Raw genomic sequence first — 25,929 nt, forward strand, 5'->3', positions numbered from 1 at the left:
ACTGGAACCCGATACTGGCATTCAAGCCGAATCAGCCTTGCCAAAAGAACCTACTACACCACCAGAAACTACTACACCACCGAGGCGTTATCCGGACCGAGTCAGGAAGCCTCCAGAGAGACTGACTTATAATTCATTAACTGCAGCAATGTGTAGATTATTTTTCTTGTAACATGTAATTAATAATTACTTAAAATATTATGTACTGGTTGGCTAAAAGGGGAGGAATTGTAGTGTATGTGCCTTTAAGAGCCCCATGTGTACTGTAATGCCGGTAATGGCCACTCGGGCTATATAAGCCTGTATATTGTGTTGTATCAGTTAGTTCCCCTCCAGACTTTGTTTAGTAAACACCTATGAAACCAACTCCTGTCTTCAGTGTCTCTATCAACACACAGACACAACAAGATGCATTTAAGGGGAGGCTAGACAAACATGAGGGAGAAGGGAATAGAGGTTTATGCTGATAGATTTAAATGAGGAAAGACGGGAGCAGGCTCAGGTGGAGCATAAACGCCAGCATGGACTGGTTGGGCCGAGTGGCCTGTTTCTATGCCAAATATCCTATGTACTTAAGGGGAAGCTAGCTATGTACATGACAGAGAAAGGAATACAAAGATATGTCGATAGGTTAGATGAAATAAATAGTGGGAGGAGGTTCGTGTGGCACATAAACACGGACATGGACCTGTCGGACCAAATGGCCTGTTTCTGTACTCTAAATTCTATGTAATAATTGTTACAAACTCTTGGGTATTCATGCAGTTTTCTGGTCAAGTTTCCAACTGTGTTGTCTTCCCACTCACTTGAATGGAGATGGGGTGGGTGGGAAGTGGAGAGGTACAAGAACACACCAACTCAAAATCATCATGGTCCGTACCCCAATATATCCTTCATTGCCTCAGGACATTATCACCTACACAGACAAAGTGTGTGCTGACCCAAAATCACCTACCAATTTTCATTTTTACCTTTGTGGAGTTATAATGAAAACATCGCTGCCATCCAAAATACATGAGCCATCACATCCTTGGTGGTGGTGATTGGTGGGGACGGGACAACTAGGCTGACCAGTACTAGCAGTTGGCTGAAGGACTGGTATGGTGCAAAATATCAAAGATATATAAACATTTAATGGCCAAAAATGGTCACTCAATAATTTCTTTAAGAAAATCAAATTGGGCTGCATTGTTTATTAAAGAGCCCTTGGCGATGCCATCGTTGTAAGCCCTCAGCCTTGAATGTCATCCTGGACAATTATATTATGGTTAAGGATGGCAGTTGGATGCAGGAGTATAAAGTCTCTTTATAAAAAAAAATAGTATCCTCCACATCATAGCAAATGAGGACGATTTTTTTTGTTTGATTAAGCAAGTTGCCTTTGAAAGTTTTACTTAAGTACGCTCTGTGAGCTCAACTGTTTTGATCGATCAAGAGTGTGGTTTTCGTTCTGAAGGCATCGATTCTCTATTGGGGTATAGTTCCTCCGGTGCTGGGCACCATCTGGGATCTCATCCAAATGGTCATTCTTCAGGCATGTGGCTAGACTCAGCAAGTTTGGGTTTGGGTTGCGGACATGGGAAGTGGGAAAGAAGACGAGGCCTCACAGCCGAGCCCCACCTTGTCTTCACACAGTTGTCACTCTTATGTTTCCAGTAAAAGAGGGTGTGGAGGGTGGGCCTGGTGGACATCAATCAGGAGCAGGAATCCTGGCTAAATTTTTCCCTCCCTTGAGCCAGGTTGCCAAGACTGGTTTTGGTGCCCTGACTGGCCCTCCAGAGATCATCTCACTTCATGGATTGGGGGATCCCAGGTATCAAACCCATTCTACTCAAGTGAAATAATAATCCTTGCAGACAGCACTGCATTCTTCGTGAAAAGGGTTGGCCAAGGACCAACTTTCACCAATTCCCTCCCTCCCCCAACCCCACCCCTGTGGCTGCTAATATACCAATAGGTGGTTGGTTGTTCTAGGTGTTGGACTCTATGCTTATTTTTTTTTTAATTAATGGCCATTGCAATCATTAAGGAGCACAGATTACTCTCAAGTCCCTCTCCTTACCTTCCAACGGCTTGACTATCTGTAGTTTCTCAGGTAGGAATGTACGGTAACAGCTGGACACCCCGGAGAAGCAGGACATCTCAGTTAGATCTGTGAGGTTGGACAGGACACTCTCTGCTGGCGTACTGCAGCCGCACTCTTCCTCCGTCGCCAGGGCCATCAGCTTCCGGTCCCGCTCATCTTCGAAGAACATTTTCTCGCTCAGATAATTCTCCTGCCGCAGAGAGAGCCGGAGCAGGGCAGTGGCCAGGTCTTTACCCCCGGGAGTGCCAGGCTGCCCAATCCTAGCCAGGTTGCTGTGAAGAAAAACGAGAGAATGAGCAACATCTGGAAGGCTTTCCAGGTTAAGGCGGTCAAGTTTGAATTAACTAGCAATGAGCAGCTAGTGGCCAGATTATCAGGCAATCGCTATCCAGTAGTGCCAACTGAGCTCCAAATGTACAGAATTACACTAAATAGCACAATTTTTATTCAACCAAAATATTTTTTCCACAGGCCATCAGCAGAGGAGAAATGGCGTCACAGTTTAAATAAATCCATGTTGATGCCCTAATAGTGTTTCCACGGATACAGTAATGGACAGTCAGTTGAGAATTAGAAGCTTCATTGACAGAACCAAAACCCCAACACTGAAATTCTGTTTTGAAATTCCATCCAAAAAGAACTTTCCCACAGTCAATAAAGAAGAAAACTTAGGAGCATACTACAGGGAAAATGAAGTTACTCATCCATCTGAAAGGCTCTGCCTGGCCCTGAAAGTGCAACTCAAACAAATCATTCTATCCTATGGGGTTCTCTATTCCCACTAACACTAAGATAGGCAAATAATTTGCCATAGTCATCTACTTAACTACAATGTTAGAATTAAGGTCACCTTAACTCACTGGCCATCATCATTCACCTCTGTGGTCTCAAAAGATTATGGGGGAAAAATTCGTTGGCGACCATTTTGGGTCATTAAAATAGCGCCGGCGATCACTAACTTCAGTTTTAGTGCCCCAAGAGGGAGGTGGCGCGCTAATTCAAGCATTCCACTTCCTTAGAGTGCTAACCCTGAATATCGGGGCGGTGCGTTCTGCAGCACTACACGCTGGGCCACGTAGCGCTGCCGCATGGAAGAGCTGTTCCCCTCATTAAGGGGGAGGGCCCAAGCCCACAACTCTGCAAGACCCTACCTGGACCACCGGGGAGCGGGGTGCCATGCCAGCAGCCCAGCACACAAGAATGGTGTCGGGCTGCAGATCGCAGCACGGACCCCGCGTTCAAAGATGCAACGGGTCGCGACAAGTAAGTCAGCCGATTTTCATTCCCCAGCCGCCACCTCCCCTTTACTTAATACCCCGCAAGCCTCCTGCCGCTCCGTTCCCACCCCCTGAATCGGTCGTGGTCATCGCCCGGCCCAGATTCAGGGGGCGCAGGTCAATTTTGCAGGCAGGGTGGAAACGGGGCGCTGTGCATGGCGATGACGTCATCATCGCTTGCGCAGCGGAGCGCTACCGCCACCGCTAAGCTCCCACTGAATTTAGCGGGAATAGTTAGTGGTGCTGCGCCCGGGCGAAAAGTAATTTGCGCCCCCCATTAGCACCAAATTTCTAGCCCTATGAAAGGGTTGGATAGGGTAGATGTAGAGAAGATGTTACCACTTGTTGGTGGTGGTGGTGGGGGGGGAGGAGACTAAAACTAGGGGCCATAAATATAAGACAGTCATAAATCCAATAATGAATTCAGGAGAAACTTCTTAAGCCAGTGCGTGGTAAGAATATGGAACTCGCTACCACAAGGAGTAGTTGAGGCAAATAGCATAGACGCACTTAAGAGAAGCTAGGTAAGTACATGGGCGAGAAAGAAATAGAAGGATATGCTGATAGGGTTTGATGAAGTAGGGTGGGAGGAGGCTCGTGTGGAGCATAAACACCGGCATAGGCCAGTTGGGCCAAATGGCCTGTTTCTGTGCTGTACATTTTATGTAAAGAAAGGCTTGCATTTAAATGGCACCTTTCAAGTCAGAATCCATTTTACACATTAATACACAGACAGACCACAGGCAATGTGTGTGTGTATTTCAAGTGAACGAGTAATTATTTTTAATGTATCCTGTACAACAAAGTTCATTCCTTTTCTGTTGATTACACCGGTCATGCAGATGTCATTACTTTATTAGAAATGACTCCACACTGCCTACCATGAACATTAGACTCTTCAGATTCATAAGTGAAATACTGATCGTGATTACATCCACAATCCCTACAAGTTCCTACTGTAGTCAGGACCCTACGCAGTTACCCACACTTTCAGCTGTGGATTGATGTGTGGTGCAGGCAGAAGAAGAAACAGAATGGCAATTGGCAAAATGGGTTTCAACAAGAAGCACTTTGTAAGGGTGCAAAAGTGGAGCATCAGAAATGTGGGAAAATCATTCAAATTTATGCACAAGTAACCAGTAATTTGGGATAAAACAAATTTCCACCTGGATTTCATTCTCTCTTTGCATAAAATCACAAGTTAACAAGTATACCAAAACTAGTGTAAAGGAGATAAAATGGAAAGGCACCAACAAGTGAGCTAACAATAGCACAGTAGGAAAGAAACCCTGTTAGCTATAGAAAGTTTTATGCCGCTATTTAAATTTGTTGAGTTTGACGGAGTGAGGGTTCAACCAGTCTTCTGACATTACACTGAAACACCTAACACACAGAACGTATAAAAGGCTGCTCATGCATGTTTCTCCCCTTTATCCATCCTGCCCATTAACTTTGACCATTGGCCAGTGAGAGTCAGGTTATTGCTGTCTGCTACTTACCAGTGGGGACCCGCTTCACTCGTCGAGTTATTCGTCACTTTTGTATCAGCTGGTCCCAATACAGATTGGTGCGGTTTCACTGTCATGACAACAGACGAGGAACCGGATCCCGGGATAGATCCCAGAGGGGATGCCGGTGTGTGGGATTGTATGGTTTCATTGATGCTCCTGACGGTATGGAAAACCCGTTTGTGTTGATTCCTGAGGTTAAAAACACAAGAGGGGATGCATTAGCGTAATGGAAAACTTGCCATTGCTTGGTGCTGGGGGGACGGGAGGAAGAGAAGAGAGGGGAAGTTAATTTTAATTAATGTTAAAATTAGAGCTAGGCCATTCAGGGGTGATGTCAGGAAGCATTTCTTCACACAAAGGGTAGTGGAAATCTGGAACTCGCCCCCCCCCCCCCCAAAAAGATGTTGAGCCTGGGGGTCAATTGAAAATTTCAATACTGACCCGATAGATATTTGTTAGGTAAGTGTATTAAGGGATATGGAACGAAAGTGGGTAAATGGAGTTAAGGTACAGATCAACCGTGATCTAACAGGCTCAAGGGGACGAATGGCCTACTCCTGTTCGTATGTTCTGGGGGCCGAGGGGAGTGAAGAGAAGAATCGTTCTCTTTGTGAATTGTGAAGGTGTCATGTTCCATTCAGACAAGGCTTTGCTTTTCACAAGGTAGCAGGAACAAAAAAGGAAAATGCCAAGAGCAAGTGAGCTATTTTCATTTACCTTTGGTCTTGAACAGTTGACTCTTCCAGATTGAGCTCCCTGCGCATGCTTCCCTCAATCTCAGCAGCCAAGGAATCCTGCAAGGATAGTCAGTTGTAAAATTAAAGAAAAATAGTAAAATTAACTGCAGGAACAATAAATATGTAGATAACCCCATCACTAATATCAAAATCTTACAACAATGCTGTCTGACTTTAAACACGTCAAAGCCATCACAATGACATGGGATTGTAGCCAACTTGGAATAAAGTTGTTGACCTGATAATTCATTGGTCGAAGTTGTTCTATTATATTTTTATCGAAGTGAATGGGTTTGCATTTTCCCTTTAAGAGTGAAGCCACTGTGAAACTTTATACCGTCACAGCAAGACACTTTGCCAACATGCTCAAATTTAACAATTCCCACCCCCACCCCATTTGTTACATTATCCTCTCCCATGCATCCTCGAGCTTGCTGAACTACATTGACACTCGGTCCAGCAACGCTTCAATTTTAACATTCTCATCCTCGATTTCAAAATCACTCCATGGCCCCACCCCTCCCTACTTCTGCAACCCCCTATAACCCTCTGAGATCTCTACGATCCTCCAATTCTGGCCTCTTGCGCATCGCCGATTTTAATTGCTCCACCATTGACGGCCATGCCTTCAGCTGCCTAGGCACGAAGCTCTGGAATTCCTTCCCCGAATTTGACTGCCTCTCTACCCCTCTCTCTCCTCCTTTAAGGCATTCCTTAAAACCTACCTCTTCAAATTCCTGTCTTAATACCTCATGTGGCTTGGTGTCAAATTTTGTTTGCGAACGCTCCTGTGAAGCACCTTGGGACGTTTCACTATGTTAAAGGCGCCATAAAATTGCAAGTTGTTGTTGTTTCTTCAGTTGACTAAGAGCAGGTAGCTCCTCCCAGACTCTACATGATGCTATGTGCCAACTCACACCACACAGCACTCATTTCTCTCTCGCGCTCTCATTTTTGTTTTCCTCTGCTCGATGCTTTCTCCTATCCGCTCAGCTCAATGAACTTACCATATTGGCGAATCACGAGGTTAATACTGTGCCAATCTATTGACTACTCCTCCAAGTTCACCCAATAAAGTAATAATACCACTGGGGAACAATGAAGTATTGTGGTTAGCACACTCTTCACCCTTGGGGGTGAAACGTATAAAATTCTTAGAGGGCTTGACAGAATAGATGTTTCCCCTGGCTGGAGAGTCTAGAACAAGGGCATCACAGTCTCAGGATAAGGGGTCGGCCATTTAAGACTGAGATGAGGAGAAATTTCTTCACTCAGAGGCTTGTGAATCTCTGGAATTCTCTGCCCCACAGGGCTGTGAATGCTCAACCTTTTAAGTATATTCAAGGCCGAGATTGATAGCTTTTTGGACACTAAAGAAATAAGGGATATGGGGATAGGGCGGGAAAGTGTAGTTGAGCTGGAGGATCAGCCATGATCTTACTGAATGGCAGAGCAGACTCGAGGGGCCATATGGCCTACTCCTGCCCCTATTTCTTATGTTCTTATAAATCTGAATCTAGCTTGACTTGATTGGATGAAGGCCTCCTCTCTGTGCTGGCTATAAGGATCCTGGAAAAAATCAGTTTGGGACAGCCTCAATCTTTTTCCTTCCAATTTAAAATTCCACCCAATGAATTGAAGTAACCTAAACAGGAATATGCTTGAACAGAAGGCAGAGTCTCAAATTCTTTTGTAAAGCTGGCAGAGGAATCCAAATAGTTTTTACAATAATGCATGCAAAACAGATATTCAAAGATGATTAGGAACAAAAAGGTTGTTGAAAATTGAAGTAGCATACATTAAGATTGAGGTTTAAGATGGCCGTGTTGGAGCACTAATCATCAGTACCAAGTTGCTAGGGCACAAGTTCAATCAATCCCTGAAATGCTGACTGCAGTCACTGCTATGCAAACATGCCAAACAGAGAATCATACAGCACAGTAGGAGGTCATTCAGCCTATTGTGTCTGTACCGGCTCTCAAAGAGCTCTGTCATTCGTCCACTCTCTTTACCCATAGCCATGCAAATTTTTCCTTTTAAAGTATATATCCAATTCCCTTTTGAAAGTTATTATTCAACTTGCTTCCTCCATCCTTTCAGGTAGTGCATTCCAGATCACAACTCGCTGCGTAAAAATATTTCTCCTCCTCATTTCCCCCCGGATTTATTTTGCCAATTATCATAAATCTCTGCTCGATGACCTACATTGCCGGTCTCGAATGCCTCAATTTAAAAATTCTGATCCTTGTTTTCAAATCCCTCCATGACCTCACCCCTCCCTAATTCTGTAAGCTCCTCCAGTCCTATAAGCCTTTGCGATCTCTGTGCTCCTCCAATTCTGGCTTCTTGCGCATCCCCGATTTTAATCACTCCACCGATGGCAGCCGTGCCTTCAGCTGCCTTGGCCCCAAGCTTTGGAATTCCTTCCCTAAACCTCTCTGCCTCTCTTTCCTCCTTTAAGATACTATTTAAAACCTATCACTTTGTCCAAGCTTTTGGTCACCTGTCCTAATATCTCTCTATGTTGCTCGGTCAAATTTTGTTTGATAAGTGAAGTGCCTTGAGACATTTCACTACGTTAAAGGCGCTATATAAATGCAAGTGTTGTTGTTATCTATGTCCTCTGGTCACTGACCTTCCTGCCAGTGGGAACAGTTACCTCCTATTAACTATCAAAACCCCTCATAATTTTAAACACCTCTATTAAATCTCCCCTTCTCTGCTCTAAGGAAAACAATCTCAGCTTCTCCAGTCTCTCCACATAACTGAAAGCCCTCATCTGTGGTACTATTCTGGTAAATCTCCTCCGCACCCTCTCCAAGGCAGATGCTTCACCACTTTTTCTGGCGAGAGGGAGGGAGGGAGGGAAGAGAATGAATGTGGAGGAAAAGGGGAATAGGAAGAGAGAAAACACACGCATAAGGAGAATCAATCCCAGGTAACTGCTACACACCTAGTGGCTGGCGCAAAAGTCATCAGTGGTTAGCTGAAAAGAGCTTGCCCAACCCTCTTCCTCCGCAATCAGTCAACGTCGAAGGTGGAACAGTGGGATTTAATACACTCACATTATAAAAAAAGTGGATTTGATATCACATCTCCATACCATTGGGAACATGCTGTAGGATTGGGGCCGCTGAAGTGAGGATGATGTTGATTTGTTCCGCAATTCTTTTACTTCCTCCTGGGATTCGTGTAACATTCCCAAACACTCAATGTTCCGATCTTGCACTTCCTGCAGCTGCAGGTGAAAAGAACAAGATTAAAAATCAGAAAAAGCACAGACCATCCCACTGATCAAACTAGGGAATCAGCACACCCTGCAGCATCAGTTCACAGAATATGCCTTCCTTTTCGAGTCCATGCTCGTGTGTATGATTGTGACCGATAGGGTACAATACCTGTTCTGTGACATCACGGATGGGGAGTGCTATCCACAGCCCACCCACTCCAGTATACCTCAAGTATGGAAATAAAGGCAAGGGGGGGGGGGGGGGGGGGGGGAAACAGCAGCACACCAGCAACACATCATCATCTTTAGCATTTAGTAATTTTGCAATTTGGCTGTTGTATACAAAGGCCCCTTAAGATGAAAGATCAAAAATAAGGCAGGTTGAAATGGGAGTTAGGAGAATCAAAAGGATAATTTGATTCTTTAATAAAGGTTATTAACAGATAAGGTTCCTCTCTTTGCCACCCACCACACCCAAGATATTCCTAGCCAATAAAGGTTCATCAGTTTACACTGACCTGCTCTTCACCTTTACTGGGAGGGAAGTCATTTTCCTAGCAGTGTCAGTCATGGCTCAGTGGGTAGCACTCTTGCCTCTGAGTCAGAAGGTTGTGGGTTCAAGTCCCACTCCAGAGATGTGAGCACAAAATCCAGGTCGACACTCCAGTGCTGTACTGAGGGAGTGCTGCACTGTCAGTGGTGCTGTCTTTCGGATGGGACATTAAACTGATGTCTTGTCTGCCCACTCAGGTGGACATAAAAGATTCCGTGTCACTATTTGAAGAAGAGCAAAGGACTTTTCCTCCGGTGTCCTGGACAATATTTATCCCTCAACCAACATCACTAAAAACAGATTACTGTAGCTGGTCATGATCAAATTGCTGTTTGTGGGAGTTGCTGTGTACAAATTGGCTGCTGCTTTTCCCCACATTAGAATAATGACTCCACTTCCAAAAGTACTTTAGCAAAATACTGCGGATGCTAGAAATCTGAATAAACAACAGAAAATGCTGGAAACACTCAGCAGGTCAGGCAGCATCGAAGAGAGAGAAACAGGGTTAACGTTTCGAGTCGGGGACCCTTTCTCTCCTTGATGCTGCCTGACCTGTTGAGTGTTTCCAGCATTTTCTGTTGTTACTTCAAAAGTATTTAATTGTCTGAAAAGCATATGGGATGTCCAGAGGATGTGAAAGGCGATATATAAATGCATATCTTTCTTTCCCTGGTAACACCTTTAGCCTAAGAATAGTTTATGTAGAAAAAGAACGCTCAGCGTTTGAACACTAAAATCAATAATTCTATTCCCCCCTATTGATCAGAGACTTGGTATCCTGCCAGCTAGTGTCAGCCGTGACTCAGTAGGTAGCACTCCCGCCTCCGAGTCAGAAGGTGCCGCCTTTCATATGAGCCATTAAACCCAGGCCCCGGCAGTCCTCTCGGGTGGACGTAAAAGATCCCGTGGCACTATTTTGAAGAAAAGCAGGGGAGCACTGGCCAATATTTATCTATCAATCAACATCACTAAAACAGATTATTTGGCCATTGTCTCATTGCTGTTTGTGGGACCTTGCTATGTGCAAATTGGCTGCCACGTTTCCTACATTACAGCAACTACACTTCAAAAAATACTTCATTGGCTGCAAAGACCTTTGGGGCGCCCTGAGGTCGTGAAAGGGGTTATATAAATGCAAATCTTTCTTGCAATAAGCTCCAAAGGTCTCCATTACATACTACACTGAGATGTACTCAAATAATACAGTGCAATCAAAGTAAGCACTGTATTAGTTTAATTGTGATACAATACAGGAAGCCACCATTAGTGCGCGGTTTATACCATTTATTCAAGATAGAATAATGTGTACTGGAGGAGCCATATTACATTAGATTACTGCAGTAAGACTCTTGCACTTTTCATTTGGCAGTTATTTCCCTCGATTTTAATTCCAATTTCATGCTGCACATGAGTCATGCATCAAGTGAAGTTAGTTGCTGAGCCCTATGCCAATGCTGCTCTGAATTGGCATCTTGGAGATGGGCACGAGCTGGCTGGAGATGACATTCCCTTCCTGTGGAAAAACATGTGCCCTCTGTAATCACCTCCCTTGAGCAACAGACAGCAAAGGAAATCCGTGTCCCGCCACTCTGTACGCTCCAAGGTTGCTACACTGAGAAATGACCAGTTGCAGACATGTAACCAACTACCTGTTGGGCTAAAAGACCAGGAGACAACCCCTTTAGTTATTACATAGAATGTACAGCACAGAAACAGGCCATTCGACCCAACAGGTCTGTGCTGATGTTTAACCTACACACGAGCGTCCTCCCACCCTACTTCATCTCACCTGACCAGCATATCCTTCTATTTCTTTCTCCCTCATGTACTTATCTAGCTTCCTCTTAAATGGATTCATGCTATTCATCTCAACTACTCCCTATGGTAGCAAGTTCTACATTCTAACCACTCTCAGGGTTAAGAACCCCTGAATTCCTTGTTGGATTTATTAGTGACTATCCTATATTTATGACCCCTAGTTCTAGTCTTCCCCACAAATGAAAACATCTGCTCTACGTCTACCCTATCAAACCCCTTCATAATTTTAAAGATCTCTGTTACCCCTCAGCCTTCTCTTTTCTAGAGGAAAAGAGCCCCAGCCTGTTCAGTCTTTCCCGATAATTGCACCCTCTCAGTTCTGGTATCATCCTTGTGAATCTTTTTTGCACTGGTGCACAGTAGGGGTTGTTCATCTGAGGTTAGGGCTGAGAGTAGACCCTTCATGCTGCAGCTGACTGCAGAAAGTGGAGAGTTTTCGGTTGCTCATTTTGATAAGCACAAAAAACACACCATCGAGTTAAACCTAGCGCAGGGTAAAAAGTGGGATACTCACTTCTGCCGTAAGCTGTCTTTGGGCATCTTTGGATGCCTGCAGATGTTGCTTAAGTTCTTCTTTTTCAATGGCACACTAGGAAAAGAAATACAAAGACCCATGACATGTTTTTAAGAAAAAACTAACCCAAGCAGCAGACAGGCTTCAACATCAGCCTTGGCTACAAATTTGATAGGAATTCTGTGCCACTGTTCATGGGCTTTTCACACTTGCCTCTTTGACTTTAAGCTGAAGCTCCACAATTTGACTGAGTAAGTTGGTGATCTCCTCCTGGTGACGTGCAATGTCATCATTCTTTCTGGAGAGTTCGTCTGCCAGGTTGGAAATGTGTATGTTTGTTTCTTCTTCAAAAAAAGAGAAACGGGAGGGTGAGGTGAGTTAAAGGGAAAGAAATGGTGAATGCATGAATGTGGCAGATTATACATCATTTGCTTTAGCAGGAATTCTGTCGGGATACCATGGATATTATCACCCTGGCTTCCCCCAAACCAGTGGCCTCTTCCACCTAGAAGGACAAGGGCAGCAGGCGCATGGGAATGCCATCACCTCCACGTTCCCCTCAAAGTCACACACCATCCAGACTTGGAAGTATATCACCGTTCCTTCATAGTCACTGGGTCAAAATCCTGGAACTCCCTACCTAACAGTACTGTGGGGAGTACCCTCACCACACAGACTGCAGCGGTTCAAGGCAGCAGCCCATCACCACCTTCTCAAGGGCAACTAGGGATGGGCAATAAATGCCTTGTTAGCGAAGCCCATATTGCAAAAATGAATAAAACAAAAAAAATCGCTTTCATACAACTTCAAGTTTTCGTGACGGGAAACTGAATGGTACAACCCTTGCACTTCTGGGACCATGGTCCAAGCGCAGCCCATAAGTGGATCAATGTTAATCATCTCCCATATAGAACCAACACAGCTCAGAACAAAGCCTTGCTTAAATTGTCACACTGTGGTCACACATTCACACTACTACTAATTTGGGATTTCTCACTTTGGGTGCATGGGATTCACAACTGAACTCCTGCATCCTGTCAGCTAACTTCCCCATATGAATTACCACCTTCTCAGTGAATAAAACAGCAGGGAACGTCCAGAATTACAAGTAAATGGACAAGCTCTATTACACTTCAGTGAATTGTAGCACTGGGACTTAGCAGAAATAGGCTGAAAATTCAAGCTCGCAAAAGATACTGGCATTGTGAACTAAAAGGGCTCTATTTTCAAAACTTGGCACAAGTGCAAAATCAAGCCTCACGCTTGTGTGAAAAGGAAATCTGCCTATTCTATGGTTTGTGTGTGTATTTTCCTGCAGTCTCCATTTGCTGAAACACAGTTCCAAGGACACCAGTCCCCTAATACCTCAACCTCTTGATAAATGTTGGCAAGCTTTTGAAAAAAATATTAATTCTTGGGATATGGGCGTCGCTGGCAAAGCTAGCATTTATTGCCCACCCCAAATTTCCCTCGAGAAGGTGATGAACCTTCTTCTTGAGCTCCAGTCCGTATGTCGAAGGTACTCCCACAGTGCTGTTAGGTAGGGAGTTCCAGGATTTTGACCCAGCGACGATGAAGGACGATACATGTTCAACTTGGTGTATGACTTGGAGGTGGTGGTGTTCCCATGCACCTGCTGCCCTTGTCCTTCTAGGTAGGTTTTCGAAAATGCCTTGGCGACTTACTGCAGTGCGTCCTGTAGATAGTACACACTGCAGCCACATTGTGCCAATGGTGAAGGGAGTGGATGTTTAAGCTATTTTTAACAATGGAGGGTATCTACTGCCCTAGCGGAGATCAGCTGATTCAACACAGGACATGGACTGAACCTGGGGACTTTCTGATCTGCATAGCTAAGTGCTAAATTGAGTGGTGCTTTACAGGATATGGGGTGAGCTCCTGAGGAGAGACGGGGTGAGCTCCTGAAGAGAGATTATAGATTCACAAGCTGTTTGTCTGGTTTCAAAGACCAACATCCCAGGTTTATAACTCAAAGACTTCTCGCTTGCAGGCTTAGAATGTGTTGCAGTAAAATGGCAATGGTTCTGTGCACTGATGACATGACTTTCAGTTGGATGTAATGCTCTGAGTGTCGACTGCAAATGAGCTTTGGTGTCCAATTTGGGGACTGGAGCACAAAATCTAGGCTGCCACTCCAGTGCAGTACTGAGGGAGTGCTACACTGTTGGAGGAGCCATCTTTCAGCTGAGATGTTAAACTGAAGCCCCATCTGCCCTCTCAGGTGGATGTGAAAGATCCCATGGCACTATTTCAAAGAAGAGCATGGAGAATACAACAGCAACTACACTTCTAAAATACTTCATTTGTTGTAAAACACTTTGGGGCGACTTGAGGTCGTGAAAGGCACTGTATAAATGCAATTCTTTTCTTTTATTTGTACTTACTTAATTCCTTCACACAGTCATTGACCAGCTGCTGTTCCTTCTCTTCATAATTGATAGTTTCAGTCTTCAGGTGACAAGCCTTTGGAATGAAGGAACGTAGAGACGATCAGACTAAGTAAGAACACTTAACGATTCCTCCCACACACCACACTGCATTCACTGCTTCTCGGCACCAGATCCTTTACCAGCTCCCACTGTAATTAGATGAGAGACGGTACATGCAGGGATATAGTTCAGTGAGTGGAACTTGCAATCTGGATGTTGAAAAGCCACCAGAGAATGAAACAAATATAAATATTACACTGTAAACAGAAATTCTATTTACTTGTGCAAGACTCAGGACAGGGCTTTCAGTGTCAGCACCAACACCATGCACCCTCAGTCGCAGGTAAAACTCCTCCTACTTTATCCCAATAATGTGCTTTAACACATACCCCCAACCCCAGTACATTGGTGTGGATTTCCCTAGTTCCCCTCACTAACCGTCCTTGGGACCTGAACGAGACAACCAACTTGTGGCAATTTTGCCCTTTAGACTTACGCTTGGATCAAAAGCAGGCAGGACTGCCCAAGTACATTTCACACCAGACATATTATCAGAGAGGGGACTTTCACCCCATCAGATTGGACTAGATTTAAATCCAGGTCAACGCATTAACTCATGCGTCATTTTGTTCCACCCTGACCCTCAACTTTGCCCTTTAAGAGATGTACTGTACAATTGTGTACAGCCAAACATAATGTGACAGGCTTGGTATTTGATACTATGACTCTTCTGGCATGATTACATGATAAGGAGATAAGCCTAAACGTTTATGAACAGCATAGGGAATCAAGCAATGATTTGATAACGTGCTTTAAATCACAGTTCCAAGAATATACAGTAGATTAAAAATCATAGGCGTAATATTGAACAGTCCTTAGCCTTGAACAGAACTTCAGCTGCTATCAGGGCTGTTGTTAAAAATTACACTGAGGAACCACAGACTGGCACGAAGTGAAGTCTCTACAAGAGCAGCGAGGTGGATGTCTTAAGAAAAGGTCGGTGTGAAAAGTTGGAAAATTTTTCTCGTAATGAATTTGAATTTTTGTCCCAGTTCCACAAAGAAAGTCTCATGAACCTTCTCACTCTCCTCCCCAGTCCATGGTTTCTTTAAAAATTGTTTTGCTATGAACAGTGGTCTAACATAACACACTAAATTAAAACCACGACAATACTGCTTCATAGCAAAATTAAAAAAAAAATTGAAAACACCTTTTCAGTCACAGTGCACAAAACTGACCAAGCAGGACTCATCGCTCACAGTTCCCACACTGTAAATTAGGCCACTCTTTGGGGCCCACACTGTTAATCTAGGCCACGCTATCTGGGGCCTGTAACATTTGCATGTTGAATTGTCATTGGCCCGCAGGCATCTGTAAGGAATACCTATTATATTCACATGTGATCACATGCTGAGTTGTCATTGGCCTGCAGACATCTGTAAGGACTGCTATTGTTTAGAAGACCCAGTAGGGGTCCTGACTCCATCTTGTCCACACGGTGCTGGATGATTGAGAAAGCTTACAGACCTGATGCTTCATTAAAAGAGTTTAAATTGTAATACTCCGTTGTCCTGCAATTTATTATTTTTGTACAAAGTGTGCAAAAACAAGACAGGCCCACACTGTTAATCTAGGCCACGCTATCTGGCGCCCACAGTTAATCTAGGCCTCTGCTATCTGGGGCCCACACTGTTAATCTAGGCCACGCTATCTGGTGCCCACACTGTTAATCTACTGTTACCTGGAATAGGCAGTAGTTTGATTTCACCATTTAAATGGCATTACATCACAACATTGAATGAATCCATAATCTCAATGCAAGACAAAAGTAAAATACTGCAGATGCTGGAATTCTGAAATAAAAACAGAAAATTCTGGAAATACTCAGGTCAGGCAGCATCTGTGGAGAGAGAAAGAGTTAACGGCTGCGATTCTGTTCGTGGAGGCGGGTTGGCGTCGGGAACGGAGCTTGGTGGGTTCTGGACCTGCTGCCAGCCCCAGCCGGCCTTCGGATACAATTTTGGTTTAATTGGACTAATTGAGCCTGCCGTGTGGGTTACCCACCCTCATCACAAGGTGCGGGTCTGTTCAGCTGCTCTGCTGACTCATGTGTAGCCGGGGTACTTAAGGGGGCCATTCCAGTTACGTCTGAAGTAGTTTATACTGCTCCTGACTGCTGCTGGTGCTCAATAAGTCTGCAGAAAGACAGAAGGCAGCTCCCCGGTTCAATGAGGAATCCCTGCATGTTCTTGTTGAGGGAGTTAGAGCTCGTCGTGAGGTCCTGTACCCAGGAGATGAAGGAAACCTCCTCAGCAGATGAAGGCAGTGAATAGCTGGGGAGGTCAATGCCAGGTCAATGGTAAGACGCACCTGGATTCAATGCAGGAAGAGATTCAATGATCTCCTGTGCACAGGAAAAGAGTATAAAAGCACAAATCCCTTAATTCTGCTGTGCCTGTTATCACATCCCCATCACTCTGCATCGTCAACCCTACCCCTGCACATCCTCACTCAACCCAGCATCACTTGCACCATCAACCTTCCCTCTCTCCCTATGTACAGAATCACTACCCCATCTAACTATCCCCCCTCACACCCACCCTCAGTTATGCAATGACAACAACTAGCAACTCAAAAGGAGGGAACTTGGTAATGGGAACCCACTCCATCATAGTCTCCCTCCAAATATCTCTCCTATCCATTCTATACACTCATTCCATCACACTCACTGAAAATCCAATTCTTTCCCTCTTTGCAGGAAAACAGAGCCCACAATAAGAGGGAGAGGGGGAGAACAGAAAAAGGACCACCATCCGTGGCGCAGCTGACCAACGCTGAGGAGGCAGCTCTAGACATTGCTGGAGGTCCCGAGGAGCTTGAAGTGGGGGACGGAGAGACGGGCTCAGTAGAGCAACCTGGTGACAGAATTTTTTTTCCAGACATCTGATTTGACATTCTTGAGTGACGAATATGGGATCTGATGTTCAGACAAATGTAGTCATGATCATGTGCACAATGGGATGTGTCTGCAATTTACATATCACATGTGCAACTCATGTCTTTACTCTCCCACAGGACCATCAAGATCCCCCTCCCTACTATCCAGGAAGAGGAGCAGGAGGACTCCTCAGAGGAACCTCCATCCTCTGAGGGAGCAGCGTCAGCAGAAATGAGTGCACCCAGCGCAGAGATGCACACCTCGGAAGGTAGTTTGCGACAGAGTAGTATTGTCACCTGCCGTTTCACAACTCACAAGTGAGCAAGAGCAGATGGTGGAGACAGTGACAGCAGTAGAGAGTCCTCATCGCAGGCTGCAGGGCACTCCTAGCTTTGCTCAGCTGCATATAGATGCTGAACCTCTGGGGCCATCCAGAAAGCGTGTGGTGCTGGAGCTTCAGTAACAAGTGCAGAAGGCTCTGACTGGCTTTGCAAGCACGGTGACTGCGAGTGTGCAGAGAATGGAGGAGTCCATCACAAACATGAGCAATGCCATGGTGCATGCAATGGCAAATGTGGGTTCTGCAATGGAAAGGATAACATAAGAAATAGGAGCAGGAGTAGGCCATTTGGCCCTTTGAGCCTGCTCCGCCATTCAATGAGATCATGGCTGATCATCTGCCTCAACTCCATTCACCGGCCCTATCGCCATATCCCTTGATGCCCTTACTGGTCAGAAATCTATCGACTTCTGTTTTGAATATATCCAATGACTGAGCCTCCACAGCCCTCTGGGGTAGAGAATTCCAAAGAGTCACCACCCTCTGTGTGAAGAAATTTCTTCTCATCTCAGTCCTGATTGGCCTACCCATTATCTTGAGGCTGTGGCCCCTGGTTCTTGACTCCCCAGCCAAGGGAAACATTCTCCCAGCATCCACCCTATCAAGCCCTGTAATAATTTTGTATGCTTCAATGAGATCCCCTCTCATTCTTCTGAATTCAAGAGAATACAGGCCTAGTTTACTCAATCTCTTCTCATACGACAGTCCCGCCATCCCAGGAATCAATCTCATGAACCTTCGTTGCACTCCCTCTATGGCAAGTATATCCTTCCTTAGGTAAGGAGACCAAAATTGTACACCGTACTCCAGGTGTGGTCTCACCAAGGCCCTATATAATTGGAGTAAGACTTCTTTACTCCTGTACTCAAATCCTCTTGTAATGAAGGCCAGCATACCATTTGCCTTCCTAGTGGCTTGCTGCACCTGCACATTCACTTTCAGTGACTCATGTACAAGGACACCCAGGTCCCTTTGAGCATCTGCATTCCTCAATCTTTCACCATTTAGGAAATACTCTGCCTTTCTGTTTTTCCTACCAAAGTGGATAACTTCACATTTATCCACATTATATTCCATCTGTCATGTTCTCGCCCACTCACTGAGCCTGTTGAGATCCCCTTGAAGCCTCTTCGCAAATGACACTGCCACCTAGCTTTGTATCATCAGCAAATTTGGAAACGTTACATTTAGTCCCCTCATCCAAATTATTGATATAGATTGTGAATAGCTAGGGCCCAAGCACCGATCCTTGCGGTACTCCACTAGTCACAGCCTGCCATCCTGAGAAGACCCGTTTATCCCTACTCTTTGTTTTCTGTCTGTTAACCAATTCTCAACCCATCCTAGTATATTACCCCCAATTCCATGTGCCCTAATTTTGTTCACCAACCTCTTGTGTGGGACCTTATCGAAGGCCTTCTGAAAATCCAGATACACCACATCTACCGGTTCCCCTTTGTCTACTCCACTAGTTACATCCTCAAAGAACTCCAATAGGTTTGTCAAACAGGATTTCCCTTTCATAAATCCATGTTGACTCTGCCCAATCTTACTATTAGTTTCTAAGTGCCCAGTTATTGCATCCTTTATAATAGATTCCAGCATTTTCCCAACTACTGATGTGAGGCTAACAGGTCTGTAGTTACCCGTTTTCCCTCTCCCTCCTTACTTAAATAGCAGGGTTACATTTGCTATCCTCAATTCTGCAGGAACTGTTCCAGAATCTATAGAATTTTGGAAGATGACAACCAATGCGTCCACTATTCCAATGGCCACCTCTTCCAAAACCCTAGGATGTAGGTCATCCGGTCCTTGGGATTTATCGACATTTAGTCCCATAAATTTTGCTAGTAATTTTTTTTACTAATAATAATTTCTTTAAGTTCCTCATTCTCATCACACCCTTGGTTTTCTCGTATTTCTGGGAGGTTTTTTGTGTCTTCCTCCCTGAAGACAGAAACGAAGTATTTATTTAATTTCTCTGCCATTTCCTCATTCCCCATTATAAATTCTCCTGTCTCTGACTGTGAAGGACCTACATTTACCTTCGCCAGTATTTTCCTTTTCACATACCTATCTGTTTTTATATTTTCACTAGTTTGTGCTCATATTCAATTTTCCCTTTCTTTATCAATTTCTTGGTCCCCTTTGCTGATTTCTAAAAAGACCCCAATCCTCAGGCTGACCGCTTTTTCTGGCAAATTTATAAGCTTTGTCCTTTGACTTAATACTAGCTTTAATTTCTTTTGTTATCCATGGTTGGATCACTTTTCCTTTTGGGTTTTTATACCCTAGAGGAATATATGTTTGATGCAAATTATGCATTATTTCCTTGAATGTTAGCCATTGCATGTCCACCTTCATACCTTTTAGTGTAGTCTCCCAATCTTGTCCCTCATACCCTTGTAGTTTCCTCTGTTTAGATTGAAGACCTTAATTCCAGATTGGGCGACATCACTCTCAAACTTAATGTAAAATTCAATCATATTATGGTCACTTGTCCCTAAAGGCCCCTTTACCACAAGATTTTTGATTAGCCCTTTCTCATTACACAATACCAGATCCAGAATAGCCTGTTCCCTGGTTGGTTCCTCCACATACTGATCGAGGAAACCATCTCCTCCCATGCATTCTAAGAATTCGTCCTCCACACCATTAGTGGTAATTTGATTTGCCCAGTCAATATGTAGATTAAAGTCCCCCATGATTACGGTATTGCCCTTGTTACATGCACTTCTAATCTCTTGATTGATACTGTGCCCTACATTACCATTACTGTTTGGTGGCCTATGCACAACTCCAACCAATGTTTTCCGCCCTTTGCTGTTTCTTAGCTCCACCCAAACGGATTCCAGTTCCACATCACGATCTGCCAAGCCAAGATCTTTTATCTCTGCGATACCGATCTCATCCCTTATTAACAGTGCTATGCCACCTCCTTTTCCTTTTTGTCTGTCCTTCCTAAATGTTGAGTACCCTGGAACATTCAGTTCTCAGCTTTGGTTACCCTGCAACCATGTCTCTGTAATGGCAATTACATCATACATCAAAGGATGGCAACCTCCATGGAGGACATCATTCACCAGAATCAAAACAACATAGTGACTCTTCTAGATAGATAGTCAGCTATGGAGGATAGAGGGGGATCTATTGTGGAGAGGAACCAGAGGTACATGGACGTCCTCATTATGAGGACCGTCAGTAGAGAGACGGGTCTACATGGCCCCACTGATGTGCAGCAAGGTGCTATCCAGTTACTTGCTAGCAGAGAAGTGCGGGTGGCCCATGAGAGGGATGATGGTGAGAGGGGACATGCAAGTGAGGGCTCCTCTCCAAGCGCTCAAACTTCCATCCCCTTGCCAATCCCTTGGTCAGAGCCCCAGATGAGCATCCAAACAGTGATGGCCGAGTCTGCCCCTGTGCAGCTGCAGGAGGAGCAGACTTGGTGGGGCGTTTACAGGTTCCAAAACGCAGAGGACAACCGCCAAAGGCGTCTAAGCAGGCGCAGCAGGGAGGTGAGCAGGCTGTCTCTACATCTGCTGAAGCCACAGGGGGAAGCACAACGTAGAAGCATGCGCAAGAGAAAGATGGCACGTTAATAAGCGCAAGGGTTCTCACTTGGGTGTTCTGATAGATTTAATTGTGAAGTTTCTGTTCTTTTCTTATGTTGGAATAAATTTATGTTGAATGAAGGTTTGACATCGTTGGCATATGTGTCCCGACAATTTGAGGTGGCACAGTGAAGGGTAAGTGCACCTTTAAAATCCAGCAATGCAGGTGACAGTGGCTATAGAGTGAACACCACATACTTGCAGCCTAAACACAGAATGTGTCTCCCAAATTGTTCAATCACCAACCTCTGACATTTGAAACTGACCAGATTTGAGAGTGCAGCTTTTAGACTGTAGTTGCAGCTCTGAAGTTTCCAGCTCATTGGTGTTCCTGACATACTTACCAGGCATGTTCTCCAAACGTCGTGAAACTCGACCCAAAAGTAGGAAAATTGAAAAGTGTCGTCAAAATAGCTCTAAACAAGCACTTAAGCAGTTAAGTGCCTTTAATCCTCTACCCGCTGCTTGGGGTCGGGTCTGTTTTTAAATCACAGACCCGACACTTGGGGAAAGTGGTGTGGAGGCGGGTTCCGAACCCGCAGTCAATCATTTCGGATTTAACCCGACCCGCCTCGAAACCCGCCCTCTGAGCGCCGACAGAATCGCGTTTCAGGTCAATAACCTTTCATCAAAACTCCCAATACAAAAAGTGGAATAGCTAGGAGAAGTGAAACCAAATCACTAATAAGTAAAAATATGGTTGCATTTTCAAATGATTGTGTAACCATTTCAGTTTCACTTACTATTTAAGAAGTTGCCCAAACCTCAGATAGTCATAGCCTTATGACACATCCCTAAAATTGTTTAACTTCTAATAGTACATATTATTTAGTTCACAGGCAGTTCGTGGAATCCAATAATTGAATGAGTCATGGGTATTTTTCACTGTGACACCAATCCAGTTGACTCTGCTCAATTGCTACTGGGATCCAACCAATTCCACAGAACTTCAGGTTGTTAGGTAACCAGATATGCATGATAGCAAAATACTGCAGATGCTGGAAATCCGAAATAACAACAGAAAATACTGGAAAAACTCAGCAGGCCAGGCAACATCCATGGAGAGAAATTAGAGTCAACGTTTTGGGTCAAAACCCTTTATCAAGACTGAAGAGGCACAGGGAATGAAATAGATTAAGAGGCCAGGCTGGGAGAGAACAAAAGAGAAGAGACAGGTGGCACGGTGGCATAGTGGTTAGCACTGTTGCCTCACAGCGCCAGGGACCCGGGTTCGAATCCGGCCTCGGGCGACTGTCTGTGTGGAGTTTGCACATTCTCCCCGTGTTTGCGTGGGTTTCCTCCGGGTGCTCCGGTTTCCTCCCACAGTCCAAAGATGTGCAGGTTAGGTTGATTGGCTATGATAAATTGACCCTTAGTGTTAGGGGGATTAAATACGTGGGGTTACAGGATAGGGTGGGATATGTGTTGGTGTAGGGGTTACGGGGATCGGGTGGGATATGTGTCGGTGCAGGCTCGATGGGCCGAAATGGCCTCTATCTGCACTGTGGGGATTCTGTGATTCTGTGAGACATTAAGAGGTATTCAAAATGAGACGAGATGGTGATAGGACTAGTGGAGACAAAAGACAGCTCTAGATTATGCACGTTCCTTAACCAGATATGCATGTTTCTTTTTAGACTGTCTCATTTCTTCTTACTGCTGGAGCTGTTACACATTTAACCAAACATCACGGGCCGTTGCTGAGCCATTCATGCTTCAACTTTGGTGAAGAAACAAAACTGTGCCTTGTGCAAAAAAAGGTGACCAGGTGGCCATTACCTCGTGGTGCAGCACGGACTGGACAGGTGGGACACAAGGTCAAGTCCCAACTCTGCCTCGAGTTCCCAGTCTCAGTGGTGCTGCCACAGAGAGGTGCTGAACAGAAGCGGAACACCTCTCCAGAAGGAGAAGGAAGTAATTGCAGGAAGAATCCTCAGGAGACTAGTTCTGCATTCTGGTCAGTGCCCAGCTCAACAGCAGCAATGGTGGGAGCTTGCGGGAATGTTGCCCACCCCCGTGATCATAGGTGTAGGGGCTAGCGAGACCAGAAAAAAAAATGGATTCCTCACTGAACAAATCACCTAGGCAGTATGTTAGTCTGCGTAATGTACTTTGGTTTGAAAAAGAGAGTCTCCTATGGGGAATTCTCCATGGGGTCCTGGCCAGCATTTATCCCTCAACCAACATCACTGAAACAGATGATCTGGTTATTATCTCATTACTGTTGTGGAACCTTGCTGTGCACAATTTTTCTCTACGTTTCCCACATTACAACAGTGACTACATTTCAAAAAGTACTTCATTGGCTGTTATGCGCTTTGGGATGTCCTGAGGTCATGAAAGCCACCACAGAAATGTAAATCAATCTTTCTATAAATCTTTCTAATCAATTGACCAGTGACAGGTTGCTTGCTTGAAATTGTTGTGTTCTCATGCTTTCTACCATCCTACCCATGAGAAAAAATGTTACAGGTGGGGTAGGGCTGGTCTGATGCTGCATATCTGTAGCATTCCATCTTGATGGCAAAACACAATCCTCAGGCAATTCTGCGCAAGGTGCAAGCTGAAATGCAACATGAAAATAAAAGTCTAAACCCTGCGTGTCAACAGAAAGCCTTCCATCGAAGCAAGGGCACATTTGGCAATTTGACATTGGTACACTCACACCAGCTGATCCGTTCAGGTTCCCTCCCCCAGCTGCCCATGGGACTCGAATGCAGACACCTACCTCGGCATATCACTGTAGCTGCTGCTTCCAAGCCACTCTACAAAATGGCGACAGAAATGCAAGGCGCCATGTCTATCCCAGTTACTGTCAAGGGAACACTACTGTGCAATCACTTGCATCTTTCCATACCCCTTCTCTGATGATCAAGTCAAAGATGATCATTAAACCCATCAACAGCTGCATGAAAGAGAGAGAAGACGTCCTCCTCCTTCATCCAAATCCATTAATACAAAGTTGCTTTATTTTGTAAACCTATTCAAGCAGCAAAGTCTGAACTTAATTGGTAGCTTGGAATTTAAAAAAGTCTAAATAGCCCAAGGTGACCCGAATGAAGTTAACCCACTGCAATATATAGAATTACATTGAATTTACAGCAGAGGAACAGGCCATTTAAGCCAGTTGGTCTATGCTGGTGTTTATGCGCCACGAGTCCCCTCCCACCCTACTTCATCTATCCCTATCAGCATATCCTTCTAATACAACCACTTGCGTGTCAAAATGCTTCACAATTAAGACATGGACATGTACACTAAGCCAGTGACTTGTCTCAGATTTGTGGTGCACATGTATATTAGTTATTCTAAATGGGGTCCAGCCCAGCATTACATACCTCAGAACGGAGAGAAAGATTTTCGTCCTCTAGTTCTCGCAGTTTACTCTGCAAAGCATCCAGCTGCATCAAGCTGTGTGACAGATGAAAGGACTCGTTGTGGCGGAGAGGTGTGGAGCAGCTGGAGTCGGATTCGCTCTCCTCTGAAGCATTGGCCACCATTCGTAGGAGATCATCCTTTTTGGACAGCTCATGCTGCAGTTGGTTAACCTAATGGAAAGAACATGGACTGAACGATGGGCAATTGAAAAATACAGAAAACAAGTGAACCAGAAGAGCAATGTGCAGGGGAAGAGGAAGAAGAGCAGGGGATTTTTACCCAATGTCCTGGCCAATATTTATCCCTCAACCAACATCACTAAACTGACTCAATAGCAAACTACTGCAGATGCTGGAAATCTGAAATAACAGAAAATGCTGAAAACACTCAGCAGGCCAGGCAGCATCTGTGGAGAGAGAAACAGAGTTAACGTTTCAGGTCTGTGACCCTTTGTCACTGATTTTCTGGTCATCATCAGACTGCTATTTGTGGGACCTTGCTGCGCCAAATTGGCTGCTGTTTCTCCTACATTATAATATAGTTACTAGACTGCAATAGTACTTCAGTGGCTGTAAAGCGCTTTAGGACATCCAGAGGGTGAGAAAGGCACTATATAAATGCCATGCTTTCAGCTACCTCGGCCCTGCATTCCCTAAACCCCTCCCACCTCCTTCTCCTCCTTTAAGACCCTACCTAAAACCAACCCCTTTGACCAAGCTTTTAGTCACCCCTCCTAATATCTCCCTCCTTTGGCTCGAAATCCATTCTTTTAATTACGCCTCTGTGAAGTGCCCAGGGATATTTTATTGCATGTTACAGTTGTGGTCACATGGTGCTTTCAAGCAGGCTACTGTTACTTGGCTTTAAAAAAGTTTCTATTTGATACACAAAATGAACAACTTTATTCAGCACCATTAATGTATTAAAATGTCCCAATGCGCTTCACAGGAGCATTATCAGGCAAAATTTGACACTGAGCCATATAAGGAGATATTAGGACAGGTAACCAAAAACTTGGTCAATGAGGTAGGTTTTAAGGAGCGTCTTGGAGAGAGCGAGAGAGAGGGGGAGGGAATTCCAGAGCTTTGGGCCTAGACAGCTGAAGGCACAGTTGCCAATGATGGGGCGATGAAAATCGGGGATGTGTAGGAGGCCAGAATTGGAGAAGCACAGAGATCTTGTTGTAGTTCAGAGTTGTGGGAGGTTACAGGAATAGGGAGTGGTGAGGCCGTGGCAGGTTCTGAACACCAGGAATGAGAATTGTAAATCTGAGGCTTTGCTGGACTGGGAACCAATGGAGGGCAGCAAGCACAGGGGTGATGGGTAAACGGGACTTGGTGCTTTAATCATTTTTCAAAAAAAATTATGTAAACAGATCACGTGAACAGAGTATAGTTTATATGAACAAAACCACTGCTTAGTGGCTGTGAATGATTTATGCTGCCAGAACAACCGTTACATGATGTGAATTTAATTATCTCCTCCAT

General features: G+C 44.7%; 1 protein-coding gene across 5 annotated transcripts in view; it reads right to left on the reverse strand.

Moving 5' to 3' along the window:
* trak2 (trafficking protein, kinesin binding 2) overlaps positions 1 to 25,929 on the reverse strand; it is a 149,313-nt gene that overhangs the window by 25,234 nt on the left and 98,150 nt on the right. For all 5 annotated transcript variants that reach the window (XM_085985489.1, XM_085985490.1, XM_085985491.1 and 2 more), the window contains 8 exons: positions 24,403 to 24,612; positions 14,131 to 14,209; positions 11,939 to 12,069; positions 11,726 to 11,800; positions 8,715 to 8,849; positions 5,592 to 5,668; positions 4,863 to 5,063; positions 2,063 to 2,358 (listed from right to left, as the gene is read on the reverse strand). In XM_085985489.1, coding sequence (XP_085841615.1) covers positions 2,063 to 2,358; positions 4,863 to 5,063; positions 5,592 to 5,668; positions 8,715 to 8,849; positions 11,726 to 11,800; positions 11,939 to 12,069; positions 14,131 to 14,209; positions 24,403 to 24,612 — 1,204 coding nt within the window. The remainder of the gene's footprint in view (positions 1 to 2,062; positions 2,359 to 4,862; positions 5,064 to 5,591; positions 5,669 to 8,714; positions 8,850 to 11,725; positions 11,801 to 11,938; positions 12,070 to 14,130; positions 14,210 to 24,402; positions 24,613 to 25,929) is intronic.

The sequence above is a fragment of the Somniosus microcephalus genome, chromosome 4 (genome assembly GCF_052327205.1).
Source record: "Somniosus microcephalus isolate GS21.2 chromosome 4, FLI_Smic_1.0, whole genome shotgun sequence".
Classification (NCBI taxonomy): Eukaryota; Metazoa; Chordata; class Chondrichthyes; order Squaliformes; family Somniosidae; genus Somniosus; species Somniosus microcephalus.